Source organism: Lynx canadensis, chromosome C1 (assembly GCF_007474595.2).
Source record: "Lynx canadensis isolate LIC74 chromosome C1, mLynCan4.pri.v2, whole genome shotgun sequence".
Classification (NCBI taxonomy): domain Eukaryota; kingdom Metazoa; phylum Chordata; class Mammalia; order Carnivora; family Felidae; genus Lynx; species Lynx canadensis.
Genome location: NC_044310.1, coordinates 44,274,872 through 44,294,980, shown reverse-complemented (window position 1 = coordinate 44,294,980; position 20,109 = coordinate 44,274,872). Strand labels below are relative to the sequence as shown.

The 20,109-nt window shown below is 40.9% G+C and overlaps 1 protein-coding gene across 1 annotated transcript in view; it reads left to right on the top strand.

The window, feature by feature from the left end:
- USP24 (ubiquitin specific peptidase 24) overlaps window positions 1–20,109 on the top strand; it is a 138,097-nt gene that overhangs the window by 24,562 nt on the left and 93,426 nt on the right. The window contains 6 exon segments of the mRNA XM_030323637.1: window positions 4,657–4,822; window positions 6,194–6,261; window positions 10,115–10,258; window positions 10,906–11,028; window positions 16,582–16,617; window positions 16,956–17,021. Coding sequence (XP_030179497.1) covers window positions 4,657–4,822; window positions 6,194–6,261; window positions 10,115–10,258; window positions 10,906–11,028; window positions 16,582–16,617; window positions 16,956–17,021 — 603 coding nt within the window.

Here is a 20,109-nt window from a genome sequence, read left to right as displayed (position 1 = left end):
AATAAACGTTGAAAAAAAAAATTAAAAAAAAAAAAAAAAAGAATTGTGTTGTTGAATTTTCACATGTTTTTGGATTTCCCAAATTTCCTTCTGTTGATTTTCAATTTCATTCCACTGTGGTCAGAAAACACTTTGTATTATTTTAATCCTTTCAAGTTTATTGAGGCTTGTTTTAGGACCTAACATGCTCTATCCTAAAGAGTTTTATAAATGTCTTTTACATTTAGTTTGCAGTATTATTTAACTTTCCTATGTCCTTGTTGATCTTTTATATTGCTCCATCTATTACTGAAAGTGAGGTATTGAAACCTCCAGCTTTTCTTGTTGAATGTGTATTTCTGTCTTAAATTCTGTCACTTTTTCCTTTCTTTACCTTGAGTCTCTTTTGTTAAATGCATGCATTTTTTGTAATCATTACATTTTTCTGGTGGATCAGCCCTTTATTATAAAAAAATCCCTTGTCTTTAGTAACAGATTTTCACATAACATCTATCTTTTTTTTCTGGTATTAGTGTAGCGACTCCAGCTATCTTTTGGTTATTGTTTTCATGGTATGTCTTTTTTCATCCTTTTATTTTATCTTCCTCCTATATTGACCTTTTTTTTTTAATCATTATGAAACGTCTCTTTTTATCTTTGGCAGTATGTTTGTCTTAACATCTAGTCTGATACCTGTATAGCCACTCTTGCTCCTTTATGTGTATGTGATATATCTTTTCCCATTCTTTTATTTCACCCTCTTTGTGTCTTTGAATCTAAAGTGTGGCTTTAGACAGCATATAGTTGATCATTTTTTAAAATCCATTCTGCAAATCTCTCCCATTTTCATTGGAGTGTTTAGTCCATTTATGTTTACCATATTACTGATAATTATAATTTAATTGAGAAGACAAAATTTACATCTACCATTTTGCTGTTTGTTTTCTATGGTTTATGCTGTTTTGTTCTTCCATCTTCCATAACTCCTGTTTTTTTGTATTAAGTAGGTATTTTTGAGTATACCATTTTAATTCCCTTTTTTCTTTCACTATATACATATTTTTAAGTTATTTTCTTAGTGGTGGCCCTGTGGATTATAATTAACATCTCAGTTTGTAGCAGTATAGTTCAGATTAGTATCAACTTAATTTCAATCGTGTACAAAACATCACTCTGTTACCAGTTTTATGATTATTGCTTTGTGCATCAGCCTTTTAAATCAGGTGGGAGAAGAAATACTACATTAATACTGTCTTTATATGAGCGAGATGATGGGGGCTCATGGAGGTGGTGAGAGCAAGGTTAGTTCCACATTTGTGCATTTTTAAGAAAATAGAATCTGTAAAGAAATAGCTTTTACTGGAAAAATAGTTATTAAAACGTCAGTGTGATTAATTTTTAAGTGGTGGAATAAATGGTAGGTTTATTTTTCGCTATTCATGTTTTCGGTATTTTCTATTAAGAACATGTGTACCTATTTAGTAATTTAAGACAAAAACATAAAAGTATTTAGAAGCTAAATTATTTATGTTACCAACTGTAATGGAGTTCTTAAGTAGAGTATACTAAGTATAATGTAACTTTTTTTTTTTTTTAACCACTACAGGTACACCCCCATCTTTCTAGATTCATTAGATTCTTCCTGTGTAAAGTACGGAATTTTCTTAGATTCTGTATGGCACCAGAATTCTATGCCTTTTATATATTTATCTAACTAAATAGTTTTTAATTTTGAAATAATTCCTGATTTACAGACAAATTGCAAAAAGGACATTACAACTTTACCATAAATCTGGAATTTTTATATAACCTTTATTCAGGTTCTTCAAATGTTAACCTTTTATCACATTCTCTTTATCATTCTCTCTTTGTGTATATTATCACGTGTATGTAAATATGTGTGTGTATGTATTGTTACTGCTTTTCCTGAACTGTTTAAGAATAAATTACAGACATGATGCCCCTCCATCCTTAAATACTTCAGTGTGTATTTCCTAAAAATGAAGATACTCTCTTTTTTAACCTTAGTACATTACCAAAACGAGGAAATTAACACTGATCCAGTACGAAAGTCTTTGAAGCCAAGAAATAAACTAAAACAAACAAAAGCCCGTGCTGCATTCAGTTATCATGGCTGTCTGGTCACCCTCAGTCTTTCGTAACTTTGGCGTTTGTGAAGAATACAGACTAGTTATTTTTTAGAGTGTTCCTCATTTTGGGTTTCCTCATGACTGGATTCGGGTTCCGCATTTTTGGCAGGAATACCCCAGCAGGGATGTTGTCGTGCCTTCACGGTACGTCCCTTTGGTACGCACATGAAGTTCGTCTCATTACTGATGCTGTTAAAGACCTTGCCACCCCTACCCCCCAAAGGAAGCTCTTAGCTTTTCGGTTGGCTGTTTTTGGCGTATGAACAACAGAAATTCATCTTGCGCTGTTCCAGAGGCTGGAAGTCCAAGATCAGAGTGCCCGCATGGCTGGGTTCTGGTGAGGGCCTTCTGCAGGTCACAGGCTGCCGACTTCATTGTGTCGTCTCACATGGCAGAGAGCAGGGAGAGAACGCAGCTCTCTTGTGACTCTTAGGAAGCTCTTGGGGGCTCTTCACTTAGTAACTGCTGGGTGCAGTTGATGATTTCATATATGATTTGATTAACTCCTGTGGAAGTTAACAATAGATACTTCATAGTAATGACATAACCTGTCATCCAGTTGAATTGTATTTGTATATGCTTTAGTTGTACTTTGATCCTAGGTTAGTAAATTGAGGCAGTTAGCAAGTATGCTATTTTGAAAGTATACAGAATCTTTACTCTTAGAGTGTCCTCAGCTTCCTTTAAGTAAAACTATTTTATTTGCAGAACTTATTAATTACGTGTCTTTCTGAAGAGAACTGAGTTTTCCGCATATGTTACGATTGTAAACCTATTTGGTCCACCCCCACCCTTCACTCCCAGTTTCCATTGTTGTCTACTTCATTGTTAGCTTTTCATCACCTTTTTGGTTACTGTCTTATTTTCTTCCCAGCTTAACCGTGAACCTAAAAAAACTAGAGTGTCCCGTTCCTTTAGCCCTCATGTGGGATTGAAAACTGTTTTCTTCTGTGTATTTTTATCACTTCTGCTTTATATTTATGGTCTTTTCCTTAATTGAGGCTAAAGGTAATTTCTTTTAATGGAATGATTATAGAGTGAGTTGTGAAAATATTTAGGTTTTAAAGAAACCAGAGTAGGTATGAGGCAGTTTGGAGGAGGGGCCCAGTTTGCTTTATAACAGATTACTGTGGTAAGAATTGATGGAAAGCCTGGCAGGTCCCCTATTAGTAGTTGAAACTTTGTTTGCACAAAGTCTTTTTCCACCTTATATATATTAAACACGTACTCTGTGTTAGCCACTGGGTTCTGGAGATACAGATACAGAGGTGGTCAAAACCAGCCCGGGTTCCTGTCTTCATGGAGCTTGGTCTAGTGGGGGCAAACATAAAATCATTCACAAATATGGGGCACCTGGGTGGCTCAGTTGGTTAGTTCAACTCTTGGCTTTGGCTCGGGTAATGATCTCACAGCTCATGGGTTTGAGCCCCACATCGGGCTCTGTGCTGACAGTGTGGAGCCTGCTTGGGATTCTTTGTCTGTCTGTCTCTCTCTCCCTCAAAGTAAATAAACTTAAAACAAAAATCAATCACAAATAAATGTAAAATTAGATCTGTGAGCTGAGCTACGAGGAGAAGCTCAGGATGGCAAGAGTATAAAATAATTAGGGAAATTTGGTATAGTTTGGATGTTCTGGAAAGGCTTTTCTGAAAGAGTTAAGGATGTACAGGAGTTTACATAGGTTAAAGAAGGTGGATGGGTGAATTCAGGAGTAGTGGCACCTCCATGGAGGTGGGCGGAAGTAGATGGATTGGAGAGAAATTTAGGAGGTCTTATCACCAGGTCTTGGAGTGGGGATGGGAGCACAGGGTTTTAAGAACGAGTCCCTGATTTCTGGCTGTGGTGCCTTTCACTGGGATGGAGAACACCGAGAGGAGAGAAGAGAGCCTAGCGCTGACGTTTGAGAAGCTCCAGTACTTGATGGCCAGGAAGAGGGGGTGAAGAGACAGGGCAGAACAGCCAGACCCCCGGGGAGGTGAGGGGTGAGCTAGTCTTGCAGGAAGAGGGAGCGGACAGAGGGGCAGACACTACGGGGAAGGAGGAGAAGGACTGAAACTGCTCATTGGATTTAATGTCATAGCGTCCAGTAATGGCCTGAGCAACAGTGGCTGTGGGAGAGTGAGGGCTCTGGAAAAGCCATACTGGTGCGGGGTCAGGGGTCACTCGGTGTGAGGAGATGGGGACAGCAATGCAGAGGACCCTTTGGAGAAACCCGTCCCCTCTGACAGCGGGAGAGCAAGGATGGCTGTAGGTGAAGGTAGTTTGCTGTTCTGTAATGAGACACTGAGAGAGCTCATTTTTGAAGAAAGGTGAAATGACTTCTGCGAGAGCGGGAAGTCACCGTGAGGGGAGTGGACAGTAGCCCAGCTGGTCCGGCAGATGTGACCGTGAGGGAGCCGTGGGGGATCCACACTCCGTACGGGGCGCTACCGCTGGGCATGCATCTCCGCTGTGCTCCACGTACACGCATTGTCACACAGTCACTGATGCGTCTGCTTGTGTTTTTGCCGTCATCCCTGTTTGTCAGAAGAATGATGAAAACGGAAACTGCTCGGGGGAAGGGATCGAGTTCCCCACCACGAATCTGTATGAGCTGGAAAGCCGCGTTTTGACCGATCACTGGTCCATCCCCTACAAGCGGGAAGAATCACTGGGCAAATGCCTGTTGGCGTCCACCTACCTGGCCAGACTCGGTAAGCTCTCCCCCTGCAGGCCCCAGGAGGGGGGGGTGGGCGGGTGGATCAATACCAGGCCTGGCCTTAATCCTCCCTCTTGTCCCTGCCTGTCTGGGTGACATTCGATCATTTACTCTCCTGGTCTCCGTCTAGCCCCCGTGGACTAAAAGCTTTGAATTGAACCACGTGTTGTCTCCTAGCTCCAATAGAGTATGAGAGTCTTCAAAATATAATTGAGAAGCTTTGTGGAAATTGAAAGGAACGTTGTCCACAAAAGCTTGGATCATTTTAAGGTTCAGTTCAGTGGCTTTTTGTCCTTTAAGAGAAAAAGTACTACTTATTTAGCAAACATTTTGCGCATATTAAATGTTTGGCGCTGTCTTCAGTACTTTACAAATATTAAACTAATAGAGTAATAAGCTATCTCTGGGTTGGAAAATGGGTATCAGTGTAAGGACGCTTCTAGACTCTGTACTGAAGAAAAATAGTTTTCATATTCAGTTCAGTTATAGGATGAATTGGTCCACTGTTTTGTGATTTTCTTTTCCTCATTAAAAGTATATGTGGTTTAATTTACCACCATGATTAAATATGAGGCACATCAAAAGGAAATATTTTGACTGGGATCAGGTTTAATCCTCGTGGCCTCTCGTGGTACGTTCTGACTGGCTTCTCAGCAGCAGCATTTATTGCGCGCCTGTTAGGATGTGGGTGCTGTGCTACGTGGTGGGTCTGAAAAAAAGAAAATGTGTCCAGCGGTATTCCCAGCGATAAGCAAAATACATTATTAAGTGTTGTGTGTGTGTGTGTTTTTTTAATGTATTTCAGAGGATAATTTGCAGTGGAGTCATTCATTCACTTAGCTAGTATTCATCACTTACTGTGTGCCAGGCACAGTTGTGTGCGTTTGATAACACAGAGTTCATCAGTTTGTTTTAGGGAAGAAGAGTGATTTGGGTATCTGTTGAGAATACTTTTGTTTTTATAGAGCTGTTTAAGATAACACTAATGGCTAGTAAGAAGCTGCTGTTGGTGTTTTATTAGCTGTTTAATCAGATCATTTGAAGTTACTCTGAAAATGGAAAACTAAGTTCAACCGTTTCACTTCTAATTAGTAACTTATTATACTATTAACCAATGCATAGGAATTGGTTCATATTAACATATTGTGCTATTAACAAATACATTAATACTGTGATTGTTTCTCGGTCTGTTCCTTCAGCAGGAAAAATGTACATATATATGTATATATATTCTGCTTTTAATAATCCCTTAAGAAGGTTTCTATAAATAACTAGTCCCATGGGCATGAATTTGGAATGATACATATGATTTCTGCAAACTGCCTAAAATCTTAGTAAGGCATATTGTTTCATTTATTTTGCTAAGGTCTTTCCGAGTCTGATGAGAATTGTAAAAGATTTATGGATAGGTGTATGCCTGAAGCATTTAAAAAGGTAAGAAAAAATGCGCGAGTCTGGGTTTTTTTTTGGGGGGGGGGGGGCACCGAACAGGCTTTTTGTTTTAGTTTCTTGTGGGAGGCCAGTTTATGGGTCTTGTTCACGTGAAGAATCCCCCAGTATGCCCAGAGTCACTCTGAATTTGGGGCTTACGAAGGATTCACTTTTACATTTAACTGCTCGCCCTGTCACATTTACTTCCATCTCTTTCATTGCCGAAGAATAGGTGAAGGCTCACTTATACTTGGAAATTGCGCATCTTCCTAAGCTCAGGCCTGTGGCATTGGGAAAGATAATACTTACCCAAATACGAGCCATTTAATCTGATTGTCGTACTGAGGCAGAAGCAGGCGTTTTAAACCATGCAAAGTTTGACCGGATTGAGTATGTTTCATGGCAAGTGGCACGCGTGTGGCAGCATTTCTGTCAGAGCTAGAGCAGTGTGCTTCCTCCCATTCCGGTCACATCGCTTAGAAAGCAATTTTTCTTAACAGGGAGAATAGCAGATCACAGGACTTGTGTTTCTGAAAGCAGTCTAACTCAGCATGACTCCCTTTGCGGGACATGAGTCCTGAATCCCCAAAAGAGCAGAGACAATGTCATAGACACTGTAGTTTTCGCCAGTGCACAGCCCGCGCCTGCCTCTTCTGGGAAAGAGCTCAGTAAATCTTTGTTGAATGAATAAATGAGTCTCCTGCTGTCTTGTCCTTCTGGGTTTTGACATCCATTCTAGTCCCGTATGCAAGGAAGTCACTAGAACTACAGATGGGTGAAGATTGTATTTATCTTAAAACCCCGTAAAATAAACTGTTCATTTGTAAACTGTCACTCCCGTCTACATCTTGGTAGCATCTCCCTCGCTTCAAGGCTTAAAAAATACCAAAATTAATTTTAGGAACAAAAACAGCTGCATCTTTGAAAAAAGTGCAGAATCTTTTAAAATTGTCATTTGGGCGGGGATTATATGGAATCAAGGCTTATGTTCATTTTGGATGAATTCATCTACCAATTTATCGTTTAAGATTATTTTAAACTTTTATGAATTCTGTTAAGAATTACAGTAATTTTTTTTAATAGCGGAATTTTTACAGTGTGACAATACTGTATGTAGCACATTGCACTGTATGTATAAATTTACAGACAAAGAAAATACAGGCTTATTCAAAGTCGCGGAAAAGGATTTATCAGTGTAAGGAGAGGACCTTTAGGTTGATGATCTCCAGATCCAGAAAACCCTGTGTCAATGCGGGTCATTGGCAAGTTGCGTATTTGGAGTATATTACTCTGTGTGCAGAGACAGTCCAGAGAACAGTTTTATATTATGTGCTCATCTGTTTGTAATAGCATAATAAGTGGTCCAGCGGTTGGTTGCTAGGTTGTTTTTTCCCAGAAAACTACGAGCACAAAGGTACCCTACGTTGTGTTGTTCAATGTTTATAGAAAAATGTATGTGTTAAGTTCCCTTTACAGTTAAGAGCTATTAAAAAAGGTTCTTGTCTGGGGCGCCTGGGTGGCTCAGTCGGTTAAGCATCCGACTTCGGCTCAGGTCACGATCTCGAGGTATGTGAGTTCGAGCCCCGCGTCGGGCTCTGTGCTGACTGCTCAGAGCCTGGAGCCTGTTTCAGATTCTGTGTCTCCCTCTCTCTCTGACCCTCCCCCGTTCATGCTCTGTCTCTCTCTGTCTCAAAAATAAATAAATGTTTAAAAAAAAAAAAAAGGTTCTTGTCCCCATCAAAAAAGCATACTTAAAAAAAATTTTTTTTAATGTTTATTTATTCTTGGTGGGGCGGGGGGGGAGAGAGAGAGAGAGAGAGAGAGACTGAGCATGAGTAGGGGAGGGGCAGAGAGTGGGAGACACAGAATCCGAAGCAGGCTCCAGGCTCTGAGCTGTCAGCACAGAGCCCGATGCGGGGCTCTAACTCACAGACCGTGAGATCATGACCTGAGCTGAAGTCAGACACCCAACCGACTGAGCCACCCAGGCACCCCCCCCTTTTTTTTTTAAATCAGAAGAGCTAAGGACTCTGTGTGCCTTTGATTTGGCTACGAGAAAACTCGGTGGTATTTTATATAATTGCCATTGCTTTCCTTAGCTGTGTTTCCGGGTATGATGACTATTTCTCTACCCTCTTCCCTTGGCTTTTCTTACAAGCCACCTCAAATGTTTTATTAGAAGGAAGGTATGAGTAATAAGCAATTGTATGAATGAGGCGCACAAAAGGGACTCTGTTGTCGTGTCTGCCTTCTTCACCTGTTACCTTCAGGCCAGCCTGGATTCTTTACCATGTGTTCAAGCAGGGAAGGAAATCTAGGTCTGGCCATAGCGCATAGTTACGTTTAAACCTTGAGCACAGCTTCCCCACAAAGGGCTGCCTGTCTTTCCCCTCTTCTGCAAGGTAGGTTGAATTCCCTTTTCAGATTAAAAACTGAACAGTGAGATGGCAACAGAAGGAGTGGTGCTGAATTTTATTTTATAGTCCTATGAAGCTTCTTGAGTGCTTATCTCTGCTTCATCTTGCTTTATAATTTAGGTATAGGAGGAATATACAGGCAGGCAAAAAATTCTTGCAAAAAAAGTAGTAACTCATTGGTTTATATATAAAGTCGGTGTTATGATTATTGCTCATTGGAGCAAATCATGCAATTAATTGGTATTTAGAAAATCTGGAACTGAGGTTTTTCTCTGCAGCTAGAGAAGTTTGGGCTCTTTCAGGCTGCTCTTGTTAAGGGATTCTCAGTGTGACGAAGATGGAATTTTTATTGCATAGTATTTTCCCTCTAAAGGGAAATCTTAGGAAAACATGAAACCAGCATACCAATTTGCCATTATTTTAATAAGTGAAACCCTTTGATTTCTCATTCCCCATTCTGGCAGGTTATTCCTGCATTAGATTTCCCCAAGGACTAGAAGCCTGAGGCGTGGAGAAATCCACTGATGGTTATTTGAGTTTCATCTGTGCACCTTTTCCCGCCTTGTTAATGAATCTGAGATGCTGTCTGAGTGTAACATGCACGATTGTTGTGTATTTTATGTTTTGTATTTAAGAGAAGCAGTGGCAAAGTAAATAGCGTTACAGTGCCTTATCACTTAGAGCTATTTTAGATTGGCTTAAACAATTTTAAAAACTGAATATTACTTTTATACATATCAGAAAGGAAAACGTAAGCAAAATCTGTAAAATATTTCTAAAATTGTTTCCACATTCATAGTCCTGTTGCCATCTGGTCAACAGGTGGGAAGATGCAGTTCTGACATATAAAAAATCTGACAAGAATGTGTGTGTTCAAATCATGAAATATAGCATCCATTTCTTAGATTCCAAGAATATCAGTTAGTATTGGCGGCTACGATATATTTAATAACAGTACTGTACTATGTATAAGATACTTTTTCACATTTGTTTTATCTTTTGATATTGAGCACATCTGTGTGAAGTGGGTAAGAATTTGCCTCTTTGCATGAAAGAAACCGAGCCTCGGGAACTCAGGTAAATTTGTCCAAGATCAGACAGCTAGAAAACAGTGGTAGCTCCAGGATTTGGTCTCATGTTCTCACTTGCTCTACACCACTTGACCTCCCCCCAGTAATGATGAAAAGTAGAGAAACAAATGCAAATTTTCTTTTAAACAAACTGCTTCAATGTAAGGGAATTAACATGCAAAAACAAAACTCAGTGTTGACTCTGAAATAAAGGAACGAGCAGACTGGCTACAGGCTTTCCTTAAAGCAAGACATCTGCATAAGAGTAATATTATGGTAATAATCTCTTGATTATTCAAGATTGAACTGATAAACAATAGACTTTTTCTTTTCAAGTTAGACTCTATAAAGTGCCCTTTGTTTTTGTAGCTCCTGACATCAAGTGCTGTTCACAAGTGGGGTACTGAAATTCATGAAGGAATCTACAACATGTTGATGCTATTAATAGAACTGGTTGCAGAGAGAATTAAACAAGATCCGATTCCCACAGGTCTCCTGGGTGTGCTTACGATGGTACAGTATCTCTAAAATGAAGCACTTTGTGTTTTGCTTTTATTTAAAATACCTTCTGTCTGTCCTCTGACTTGTAATTAATGATGAGTGATAACTAATATAGTTAAAGATCTTAATTTAGCTGTTAGGGACCTTGCTTTTTATTTTAAACACAGAGCAGCCATTCATTCTGTGTTTTCAGTTTTAACGAAATACCTTTCTAATTTTAATAGCTTTTTCAGCTCTTAGAATGATTAAATAGCTTTCCCTCATGTCTTCCTGATTATTCACATAAATGCTTTCACATGGGGTGTTCTTGCGGTTTGGTTTCTGGCCTTTTTCCCTGACTGGTCACAGTAGCTGTGTGAAGAAGGGGACTTTACTGCCCTGCGGCCCACCTGTCCCTGTGGCAGCTCCAGGGCCCCTGGTGCACCGGCCTCACCTGGCCCGAATCCTGGTCTCCCTCCCTGTGAGCCCTGAACCGGATAGGAGAGCCCTGCTTCAGGCATTCACTCCTCTGCACCGGCTAAGGAGTATGCGCTGTGGGGATATTTGAAAGATTCCGCTAATGGAGGAGTCCAAGGCTATATTTTTCTTCTTTTCTCCTGCTAATATTGTTGCTATAGAAATAGGTAATAATAATGCTTCTCTGTTCTCTTTGAATCTAGGCTTTCAATCCCGATAATGAGTACCATTTTAAAAACAGAATGAAAACATCTCAAAGGAATTGGACAGAAGTGTTTGGGGAGGGAAATATGTTTGCTGTTTCACCTGTGTCTACTTTCCAAAAGGTAAATATAGTCTAGTTTTGTCATTTTATAGAGAAATATATTGAAAAAGTTTTTCTGTGCTATAAAAATTTACGTGGAAAGATTAAAACAGTCTGTGAAAAATGACAGTTATTCCATATGGCTCATAAAATCGCTTAACTTTTTTTCAGATATTGCATATTTTTCCATAGCTGTTAACTAACATCATAAAGAATTTTATAGATTCGAAATGATGTTAAGTGAAATGTGGAATGACCGCATGACATCAATGCCCTATTTATTGAATTGTCAGAACCCCAGTTTAATGGGTGTCCCAGTTTCTTATAGATGTTTGAGAGGCTAGAGCATTTGAAATCGTTTGAAATGACTAATTAAGCCTAGAAAAAATAATCTAGAAGTTAGTTTCATGCATCATTTTCTTTTAAGCTCCATAAGCATTAAAGCTTTTGTTTTCTTTCAAGCCAAGAACCAATATCTTCATTTTATATTTAAAGGTCTACAATGTGCCGGTGACATTATACCCACAAAGAGTACATAATTTAAACAATCTGTTGACTGAACTCTGGCTTTCGAGAAACAGTGGAAAGCAGTAAATTTAGTAGATAGAAAACTTGTCCGTTGCTTTAGTGGAAGCAGAGGTTTAGCTCAGCCGTCTTATAAAGAGTGCTAAGGCATGGTTCCTATCTTACAGCATAGTGGAGGAGATGGGAAAACAACATATTACAGGACCATAGGCAGTAGGTGCACTTGTAATAATATGGCCTGCACGAGGGAGTGGTCCCGTCTCGCAGAGCCAGGCAGTCCCCAGAGGGGAGGAGGAGGTGACAGCTGAGCACAGAGGGCAGTGAGGAGACACTGCAGCATTTGACCCCCACAAAAACTGTGAGTTAGGTACTACTTTTAACCCCGTTTCATGGATGAGAAACTGAGGCACATAGAGGTTGAGTCCTTGTCCAAGTCTGTAAACCTAGTAGTCATGGGAAGAACCCATGTAATCTAGCCTTCTAGTCTGCATTCTTTAGCTACGTGCAGTCTTACTTCCCGAAGTATGAAAATCTGATCCTCAGCTTTGTTGTGAAGATTAAAGGGCAAGTGTATACAAAACACTAAGCACGGGGCTCCCCTGTAGCAAGTGCCCAGCAGAAGGTCATTCTCTTCCCCTCAGCTTAACATGCGTGACATCTGGGGCCCAGAAAGGTCCAGTCTGTTCATATCCTCCCGTTATTGCAAAGGAGTTTCTCTCATGCAGAGGCCCTTGCTCATCCCCTTTCCTCTTGCCTTCTGAGGCATTTTCCTCCTCAGGTTTTCTATCCTTTGTTTGGCATCCTCAGTCTTTTCCTCTCTGTTGGATCACTCCCATTGTATACAATGTGCTCTAGTATTTTCCATCTTTTTTTTTTTTTTAAGTTGAGAAATGCAGACTGTGCGTGTGTGTGTGTGTGTGTGTGTGTGTGTGAGGGAGAGAGAGAGAGAGCAAGAGAGCGTACGTGCATGCAGGGGAAGGGGAGGGGCAGAGAGAGAGAAAGAGAGAATCCCAAGCAGGCTCCACGCTCAGCACAGAGCCTGACGCAGGGCTCGATCTCAGGACCCTGGGATCATGATGTGAGCCAAAATCAATAGTTGGATGCTTAACCAACTGAGCCACCCTGGTGCCCCACAGTATTTCCTGTCTTTAACAATTCTGCCTTTGATCCCGCATCCCTGTCTAGCTTCAGCACGGTTCTCCGTCTCCTCCATACCCTTACCAGAGAAGATTCCACGTTCTCCTTTCCCAGTTATTTTACTGGTTATCCCAAACTTTAACTTAATGAAACAAAACCAAAATTTCATTAATATCTTTGTGTTCCTCTGAGCAGTACCTAGACCTTGGAATGTTTCGTGTGCTCGCTTCCCACCTGACTGACTTAGTCTCCGAGAGTCCCTCTAGCATGCGGCATCCTAGTCCTTTCCCGCCTTGCTTTATGCTCAACTAGGTGTCAGCATTGTTATTTGATATGGTGTTTTGACTTGGCCACGTTTAGGCGTTCTCTCTTTGTGTACTATTCCTTCTCTATCTCTTCCATTGGGATAATTTTTCTTCTGCCTGCCTACTAATATGTCCTTTAGTAAGTGTCCATTGGTGATTACATCTTTGTTTTTGATGGCCTGAACTTAACGTTAATCCCCCACGCCTTAATGTTTTCCCTGGGTTTTAAATTCTAGATTGTTACACTTTCAGAATATCAGAGATACCCTGTCAGTGTCTCCTGGCTTTGATTATTGCTGTTGACAAGTTGCTGTTTGATCTGACTGTTGTTCCTTTGTAAGAAATCCACCTCTCCCCCCATGGCTGCTTTTGGAGATCTCCTGTTTCGCTTTGATGTTTGGCAGTTTGACTCTCCTGTGACTGACTGTGGTATTCATATTATTTTGCATCAGAAACATCGGGCGTCTGCATCTAAGGATTAATATCTTGTATCAGTTTTGGAAAATTCTCAGCCACTATCTTCTTAAATAATGCCTCTCCTCCATTAATCAGTCTCTCCTTCAGAACTTCAATTGGATACATGTTAAGCCGTCCCTCCTGTCCTCCATGTCCCTTAACCTCTGCTGTTTCCCATCTTTCTGTGTCCTTGTGCTCTGACAGGGTGTGATCATTTTTTTCAGCTCTGCTCTAGTTCACTAATTTTGTTTCTGCTTGTGTCAGTTACGCTGTTTAACCTGTTCATTAAAAGTCTTCAATTTCGTTACTTTTCTTCATTTATGTAAATTCTATTTGGTTCTCATTTGTTTTGTCATTTTTTACCATCTCATGTTCTAAACACGTATTTTCGTTCTCCTGTGTGTTTGTCCTGTGTCTGATATCTACAAGTCTGATTCAGCTGGCTCTGGCTAACTTTAACTTGTTTTGTATCTGTATGTATATACACAGAAAAAAAAATTTACACTTGTTTGTGTTTGTTTTTCTGTGAAGTCCTGTTTCTTGGAATTTAATCTGGGAGGATGGTTTGAGGCCTGGAGTGAGGGAAAGTTCCTTCCTCCAAGGAGGATTTACTTACTTCTTCCAGGTGCCTGGAACCACTACAGTCTGGGGCCACTCTAGAATAAATTCTCAGCTTACGGTATTTCAGACCGTGAAATCAGCGTGAATTTGAGAAGTGAAGCCGTGTGAGGGCAGTTCAGTGGCCACAGATTCTTAGAGAATTTTTTTTCTCCCCTGCATCCAGTACCAGAGTGCACGTAGGCAGGCTTCCCTGTTGCTCTCCCTTTCTCCAGGTAAGTTCTTTCAGCTCACCTTACCCTGAGGCTGTAGCCCTTTGAGCTCCAGTTTTAAGTGACTACCTCCTCGTAGTCTCCCAGCCCCCACTTTGGCTTTGGGTCCTGTTTCTCAGGCACCGTAGGGCTGTGAAAATGGAGGCAGGAGGTCACCAGGGTTCCACAGATGCCTGCACGGTGAAGGCTAGCCTCAGAGTCTGCTTACCTCACACGATTTCTGCTTTCTCTTTATATTCAGCCTCTGAGCACTTTGTGCCAACTCAGCTATGTGCGTTGAAAGATTTTTTTTTTTAATGTTTTCATCCGTCAGAGAGGTGTTTAGGGCAACTAGACCAAAGTCTCCATTAACTCTTCAGAGTGTGCCAGTCTGCCTTCTTTTTCTGCCGCTCCACTGAAACCACCCTCGGTAAGGCACCAGCAGCTTCTAAGTTTCCAGATCCCAAGGAAACGTCTCTTAACACCACCCACAGCAGTGGTCACCATCAGTTTGTCCCTCTCCGAAATCGGTTCGTCTGGCAGTCTCTTGCTACCTCCTAAATCACTTTGCCTTTCTTGATTCCTTGCTTTCTGTCCAGCTTTAATCCAGAGCTGCCCTCTCTTTGTCCACTATTCTTTCCCCCAAGAACTGTCTTTCTTCTCATGGAAGCAAATGCAGTCTTTGTGCTGATGGCCCTTCGGTTTGTATCTCTGTGGCCCAAACCTCTCCTCTGAGCACACCATACTTGACGAGCCAACCAGTCCTTTTGGTCGCCACACAGATGCCTCCAACTTAGTGTGCTTGAAATGGAACTTCCTTTTGTCTCGCCAGCCTTCCTTCTTCTCCCTCTCTGTAAACCACATCACCATCTACCTAGGTGCTCAAGCCAAAAGCATAGGAGTCGGCCACAATTTATCCCTTTTCTTACGACCCATAAGCAACCATAAACCTGTCCTTTGAATTCATCTTGAAGGTGTCTTCAGTTGCCTTCTCTCTGCCTCCACTGCTGCCATCCTACCCCCCCCGACACCATCCCGTCTAATCTAGTTACCGCATTAGTCCTCCAGCTGCTATCTCTCCCTCCACTTTCATTTATCTGGCCCATTCCATCCTCCACACAACTGCAAGACTGGTCGTCGTAAAGCATGAAATGCATTGCTTCTGGCTTAAGCACTTTTGTTGCTTTCCTTCCAGCCGCAGCCTGCAAGTTTCTGCATGGTCTGCACTCTGCCCGTCTCCACAGCTCTACCTGTGCCGCTCCTCCCGACTTGCTGTGTCCCCGCGGGGTGGTGGGGGAAGTCCCCTCAGTTACTCTTGACTGCCTTCCCCAAACAGGACCTTTGCCATTTCGGCCTCTCTGCCTGGACTATTTGAGTGGCTAAATCGGTCTCATCCTGTAGGATCCAGCTTGAAGACCACCTCTTCAGAGAGGGTTTCCATGACCACCACTCTGAGCAAAGGAGGCTCCTTCTGTCTCTCATTTGAAGACCTTTTTGTGGTTTTTCCTTTTGTGGGACTTAGCACAGTGTGAATCCTGTTAGGTATGTGTTGGTTTGCTTGTTTCTGTTGAAGCTGCTTCAATATGAGCTCTGTGAAAGCAGGTACCACATCTCTTCATAGTCACTGTTCCCCAAATATTATTCAGCCCCCAGAGCAGTGAATGCTTAGAAAAAGAAAGGAAGGAAGAAAAGAGGAGAAAAGAAAGCACTTGCTCCAGGGCACCAATTAGTGGGACAACAGGGGCTAAAATTTAACCTTTTTATTCCTGATTTGCTCCTCTTTAGTAATAATTCTTGATTTCTAAAATGTAATTTTCCTAGAGAATTTGACTCAAGTTACCCTGTACCTTGGAGAGCTTAAACAGCTGACGTCAGCTACCCAGAAATGCAAGAATGCTCCATACTGTAGCAGTGGCATCCAAGTACAGACGTGCAGGCTCCTAAAATTATATACAAATGTCAGAGACTCACATTAAGAAACATGTAGAAAAGCCTTTTGAAATATTTTTCAAATCTTAATATTTTCTTCTCCCAACTCTTCGCTTAGGTTAAAAAGAAATCTATGGTAGGGGCGCCTGGGAGGCTCAGTCAGTTGAGTGTCCGACTTCAGCTCAGGTCATGATCTCGCAGTCTGTGGGTTCGAGCCACGCGTCGGGCTCTGTGCTGACAGCTCAGAGCCTGGAGTCTGCTTTGGATTCTGTGTCTCCCTCTCTCTCTGCCCTCCCCTGCTCATGCTCTGTCTCTCTCTGTCTCAAAAATTAAAAAAAAAAAACAAAAAACATCCATGGGCCCATGGGGAAGTTCTCATATCACCAGCTCAATTTCTATTTTCTTTTCTCATAGGAGCCTCACGGATGGGTTGTGGATTTGGTAAATAAGGTATATAACTTTTATTAATATGGTCGTATTTTCCTTCTTTTAATGAAATTGCTTAGAGTTTGGTATTTTAGGTAAATGACAGCTAGAAAGAACAATAAGAATGTTTTTCAGTTCCTCCTCTTCTTTATCATATGCTGTTTATACAGATGAACACCAGCGTCAGGATTTAGCACATCCCCTGCAGTGTATCGCAGGAGCAATAGAATTATCTTTGTGATGGCTTTCTCTACATCAGTATTACAGAGCACGTTGGCAGAGTAGAATGGTAGCCTTTGTGTCTTGTTTAAATTATTAACGTACAGCATTTTAAAATTAATTTGTGCCCTTTCTCTTCTCAGTTTGGAGAATTAGGCGGATTTGCAGCAATCCAAGCCAAGCTTCATTCGGAAGATATAGAACTTGGGGTAAGTTAAACCAGTCTGTGTGCCCATAGCAGAAGTTCGCTTTATTCGGGCTGGTATGTTACCCAGGGGACGTGGTCTGGACACAGTCAATGAAACGTTACAGTGTTAAGTTATCTCTGCAGGAGCGGTTTCAGTGGCTCTGATAAAGGAATGTTTGCTCCTAATCATAACCAAATTTCAGTGTAGGGTATTTGCTTCCCCCCCCCCCCATTTCCCTTTGCTTTTGGCATTTGCCTCCTAATTTGTGATGGTTGTGTGAAATCATCTTGCTTTTTAAGGACAGTTGCTGTATGTGGCAAAGATATGTGTACATACAGTGTTATGACTCCATTACATCAGAAAGTCTTCCCTGGTGCCAGGCACAACAAAATATTTCATTTTAAGGTTGGTAGGAAGTTTTTTGTATTGTAGGACTCCTAGATAACAAAGGGCTGTCACAGGAGCTTAGAATCCTCCCTCAGAATCAGTACATCCTCTTTTTATATGGGACTTCATTTTCTCAAAGACATTTAACCTTATGGTAAGGGGAATAACTTAATCTTTTATTTTTCACAGAGGGCTGACTTGTTTGTAACTAGGAGTATTTTATTCTGTCTTCTGGTTGATCACTTAACTGCTCGTTATGTACTTGGCCACATGTAGGACACTGTGCTAGCTACCGTGATGTACTGAGAACAGAAGGTGATGGGGTAAAGTCATTCGTTGCCCCTGAGTGACGTAGGATTGTGCTTAGAGCAGTGCTTGCTCCTGCGGAACCGCGACTAATCAGCTAACTTGCTTGGTCCGTCTTTGAGGGAGGGAAGTAACATCCAGGAGAGAGTCTGATGGTATGCTTGGTAATAAACTGACCCTTTCTTGCCACCCACTGTTTATCCTGAAAGATTAAGTGTCTGCCAAGCCTTCTGCTGACACTGACCAGGGAGTGTCTTCTCCCTTCCCTGAATGTTAACTAGGCTGTTTGGCCGTCATTTTGATCCCCATTGAGTGGACCAAGCATGTTAGAAGTGACTACTGATCTGGAAAATAATGGGTAATGATTTAAGAAGCAAAACCGTTTATGGGGCGCATCCGACTTCGGCTCAGGTCATGATCTCGTGGTTCGTGAGTTCGAGCCCCGTGTCGGGCTCTGTGCTGACAGCTCAGAGCCCGGAGCCTGCTTCAGATTCTGTGTCCCCCCTCTCTCTCCACCCCACCCCTGCTTGTGCTCTCTGTCTTTCAGAAATGAATAAACATAAATTTTTTTTTTTTAAAAAAGCAAAACCATTTAAAACCAAAAACCTTTTCAGATACAGGGTTTTATCCAATTTACTTATTTCTCAAAAACTGGCTGAATAGGTCATTGGTCATATTAGAGATTAGCTTCGGGGTGCCTGAGTGGCTCAGTCAGTTAATCATCTGACTCTTGATTTTGGCTGAGGTCACATTCTCACCGTTTGTGGGTTCGAGCCATGCGTCAGGCTACATGCTAACAGTGCAGAGCCTGCATGAGATTCTCTCTCTCTGCCTCTCCTCACTGTGTGCATGCATGCTCTCTCTCTTTTTTTTCTCTCTCTCTCAAAATAAATAAACTTTTTTAAAAAAGAAATTGCTTCATATTTTTAAAATGTTAAAATACTAATTTCTGGCAGAGTTAATGTATTTAAAAAAAAAAACACAGAGCAGTCCAAGTTTCTACCCTACTTGGAAGAAAATTGGCTTAAAGGTAGATACATAGGAATCTGGACTTACCCTCATTATTATTAAATATCTTGAGGTTAAAGAGTCCTCCAAGATTTTTCCCTTGGGTCAGACCATTTTTCAAACAACCGTGTTGTTTGCTGCAGTTGGTAGAGAATTATATTGCTTATTTGTATTTGAGATGATGATGAAATTCAGGCATAGGAGAAAGAGATTCCAAAGATTAGGGCTCTGATTTTATCAAACAAGGATTAAAATTTCACAATAAATGCTGCTTCCTGAGCAGTTAAGGTGACTGTGTCCTAGAATAAATATAGGCCACTGAGTACAAGTAAATGCATTCATTTTACATTTACATTTATATTTATATATTTTTGAATTTGAAAAATACTGTGAAAAAGCAACGTTCACAATTGATCAGTTAAAAATACCTGTACAGGGACCCCCCGAGTGGCTCAGTTGGTTGTGCATCCGACTTCACCTCAGGTCATGATCTCACGGTTCATGAGTTCAAGCCCCACATCAGGCTCTGCTCACAGCTCGGAGCCGGGAGCCTGCTTCAGATTCTTTGTCTCCCTCTCTCTCTGCCGTTTCCCCCGCTTGCTCTCACTTTTTCTCTCTCAAAAATAAGCGTTAAAAAAATTTTTTTTTAATTACCTGTACAAAGTAAGGAATGGAAGGTGCCTGTCCTCCATCGCCCCAAGCCCCCACACCTCTACCTTCTTCCTAGGTAATAGCTACCCATTTGACTCCTAGCATTTCTGACTTTTGCCTAAATTTATGTGGAATATACCTGTGCACGTTCTTTCCTGCTTTCTCTTTCTTTAAGGCTGAATTGTAATCAAGCTATATGTAGTAGCATATTTTCATTTAACGTTATATCACGGACATCTTTCCAGATCCGTGCTGTCCTTGATTTTAATGGCTGTAATGTGTTTCTGCAACTGTTGTACCATGATGCTGTCACTTATTCGTGGGCACCATGTAAATATGTAAATTTGTCTTTATGTGCATATGGTAACATTTCTGAAGGACAAATTCCTAGAAAATGTAATTTTTAATATAATTCATAGTAATAAATCTCTTTCCAAAAAAGAGATTTATTTGGACCAGTCTGTACTCCCATAAACTCGTTTCCTATTTCTCTCGTTAGTATTGAATATTTTCCATCTTTAATTTTTTCATTATAATGGACAAAAATAGTATTTTGTTATTTAATTTGCAATACTCTCATTTCCTGTGAATTTGAGCATCTCATCATGTGATTATTGGCTGTTTACATTTCTTCTATAAATTGACATCGTTAGTTAGGTTTCTTTGGGGTTTTCTTGTTAACTTTCAGGAATTCTTTTTATGTTCAGCATATCAGTGCCATGCCCATTTTATGTATCTGTAAATTTTTTCTCCCAGT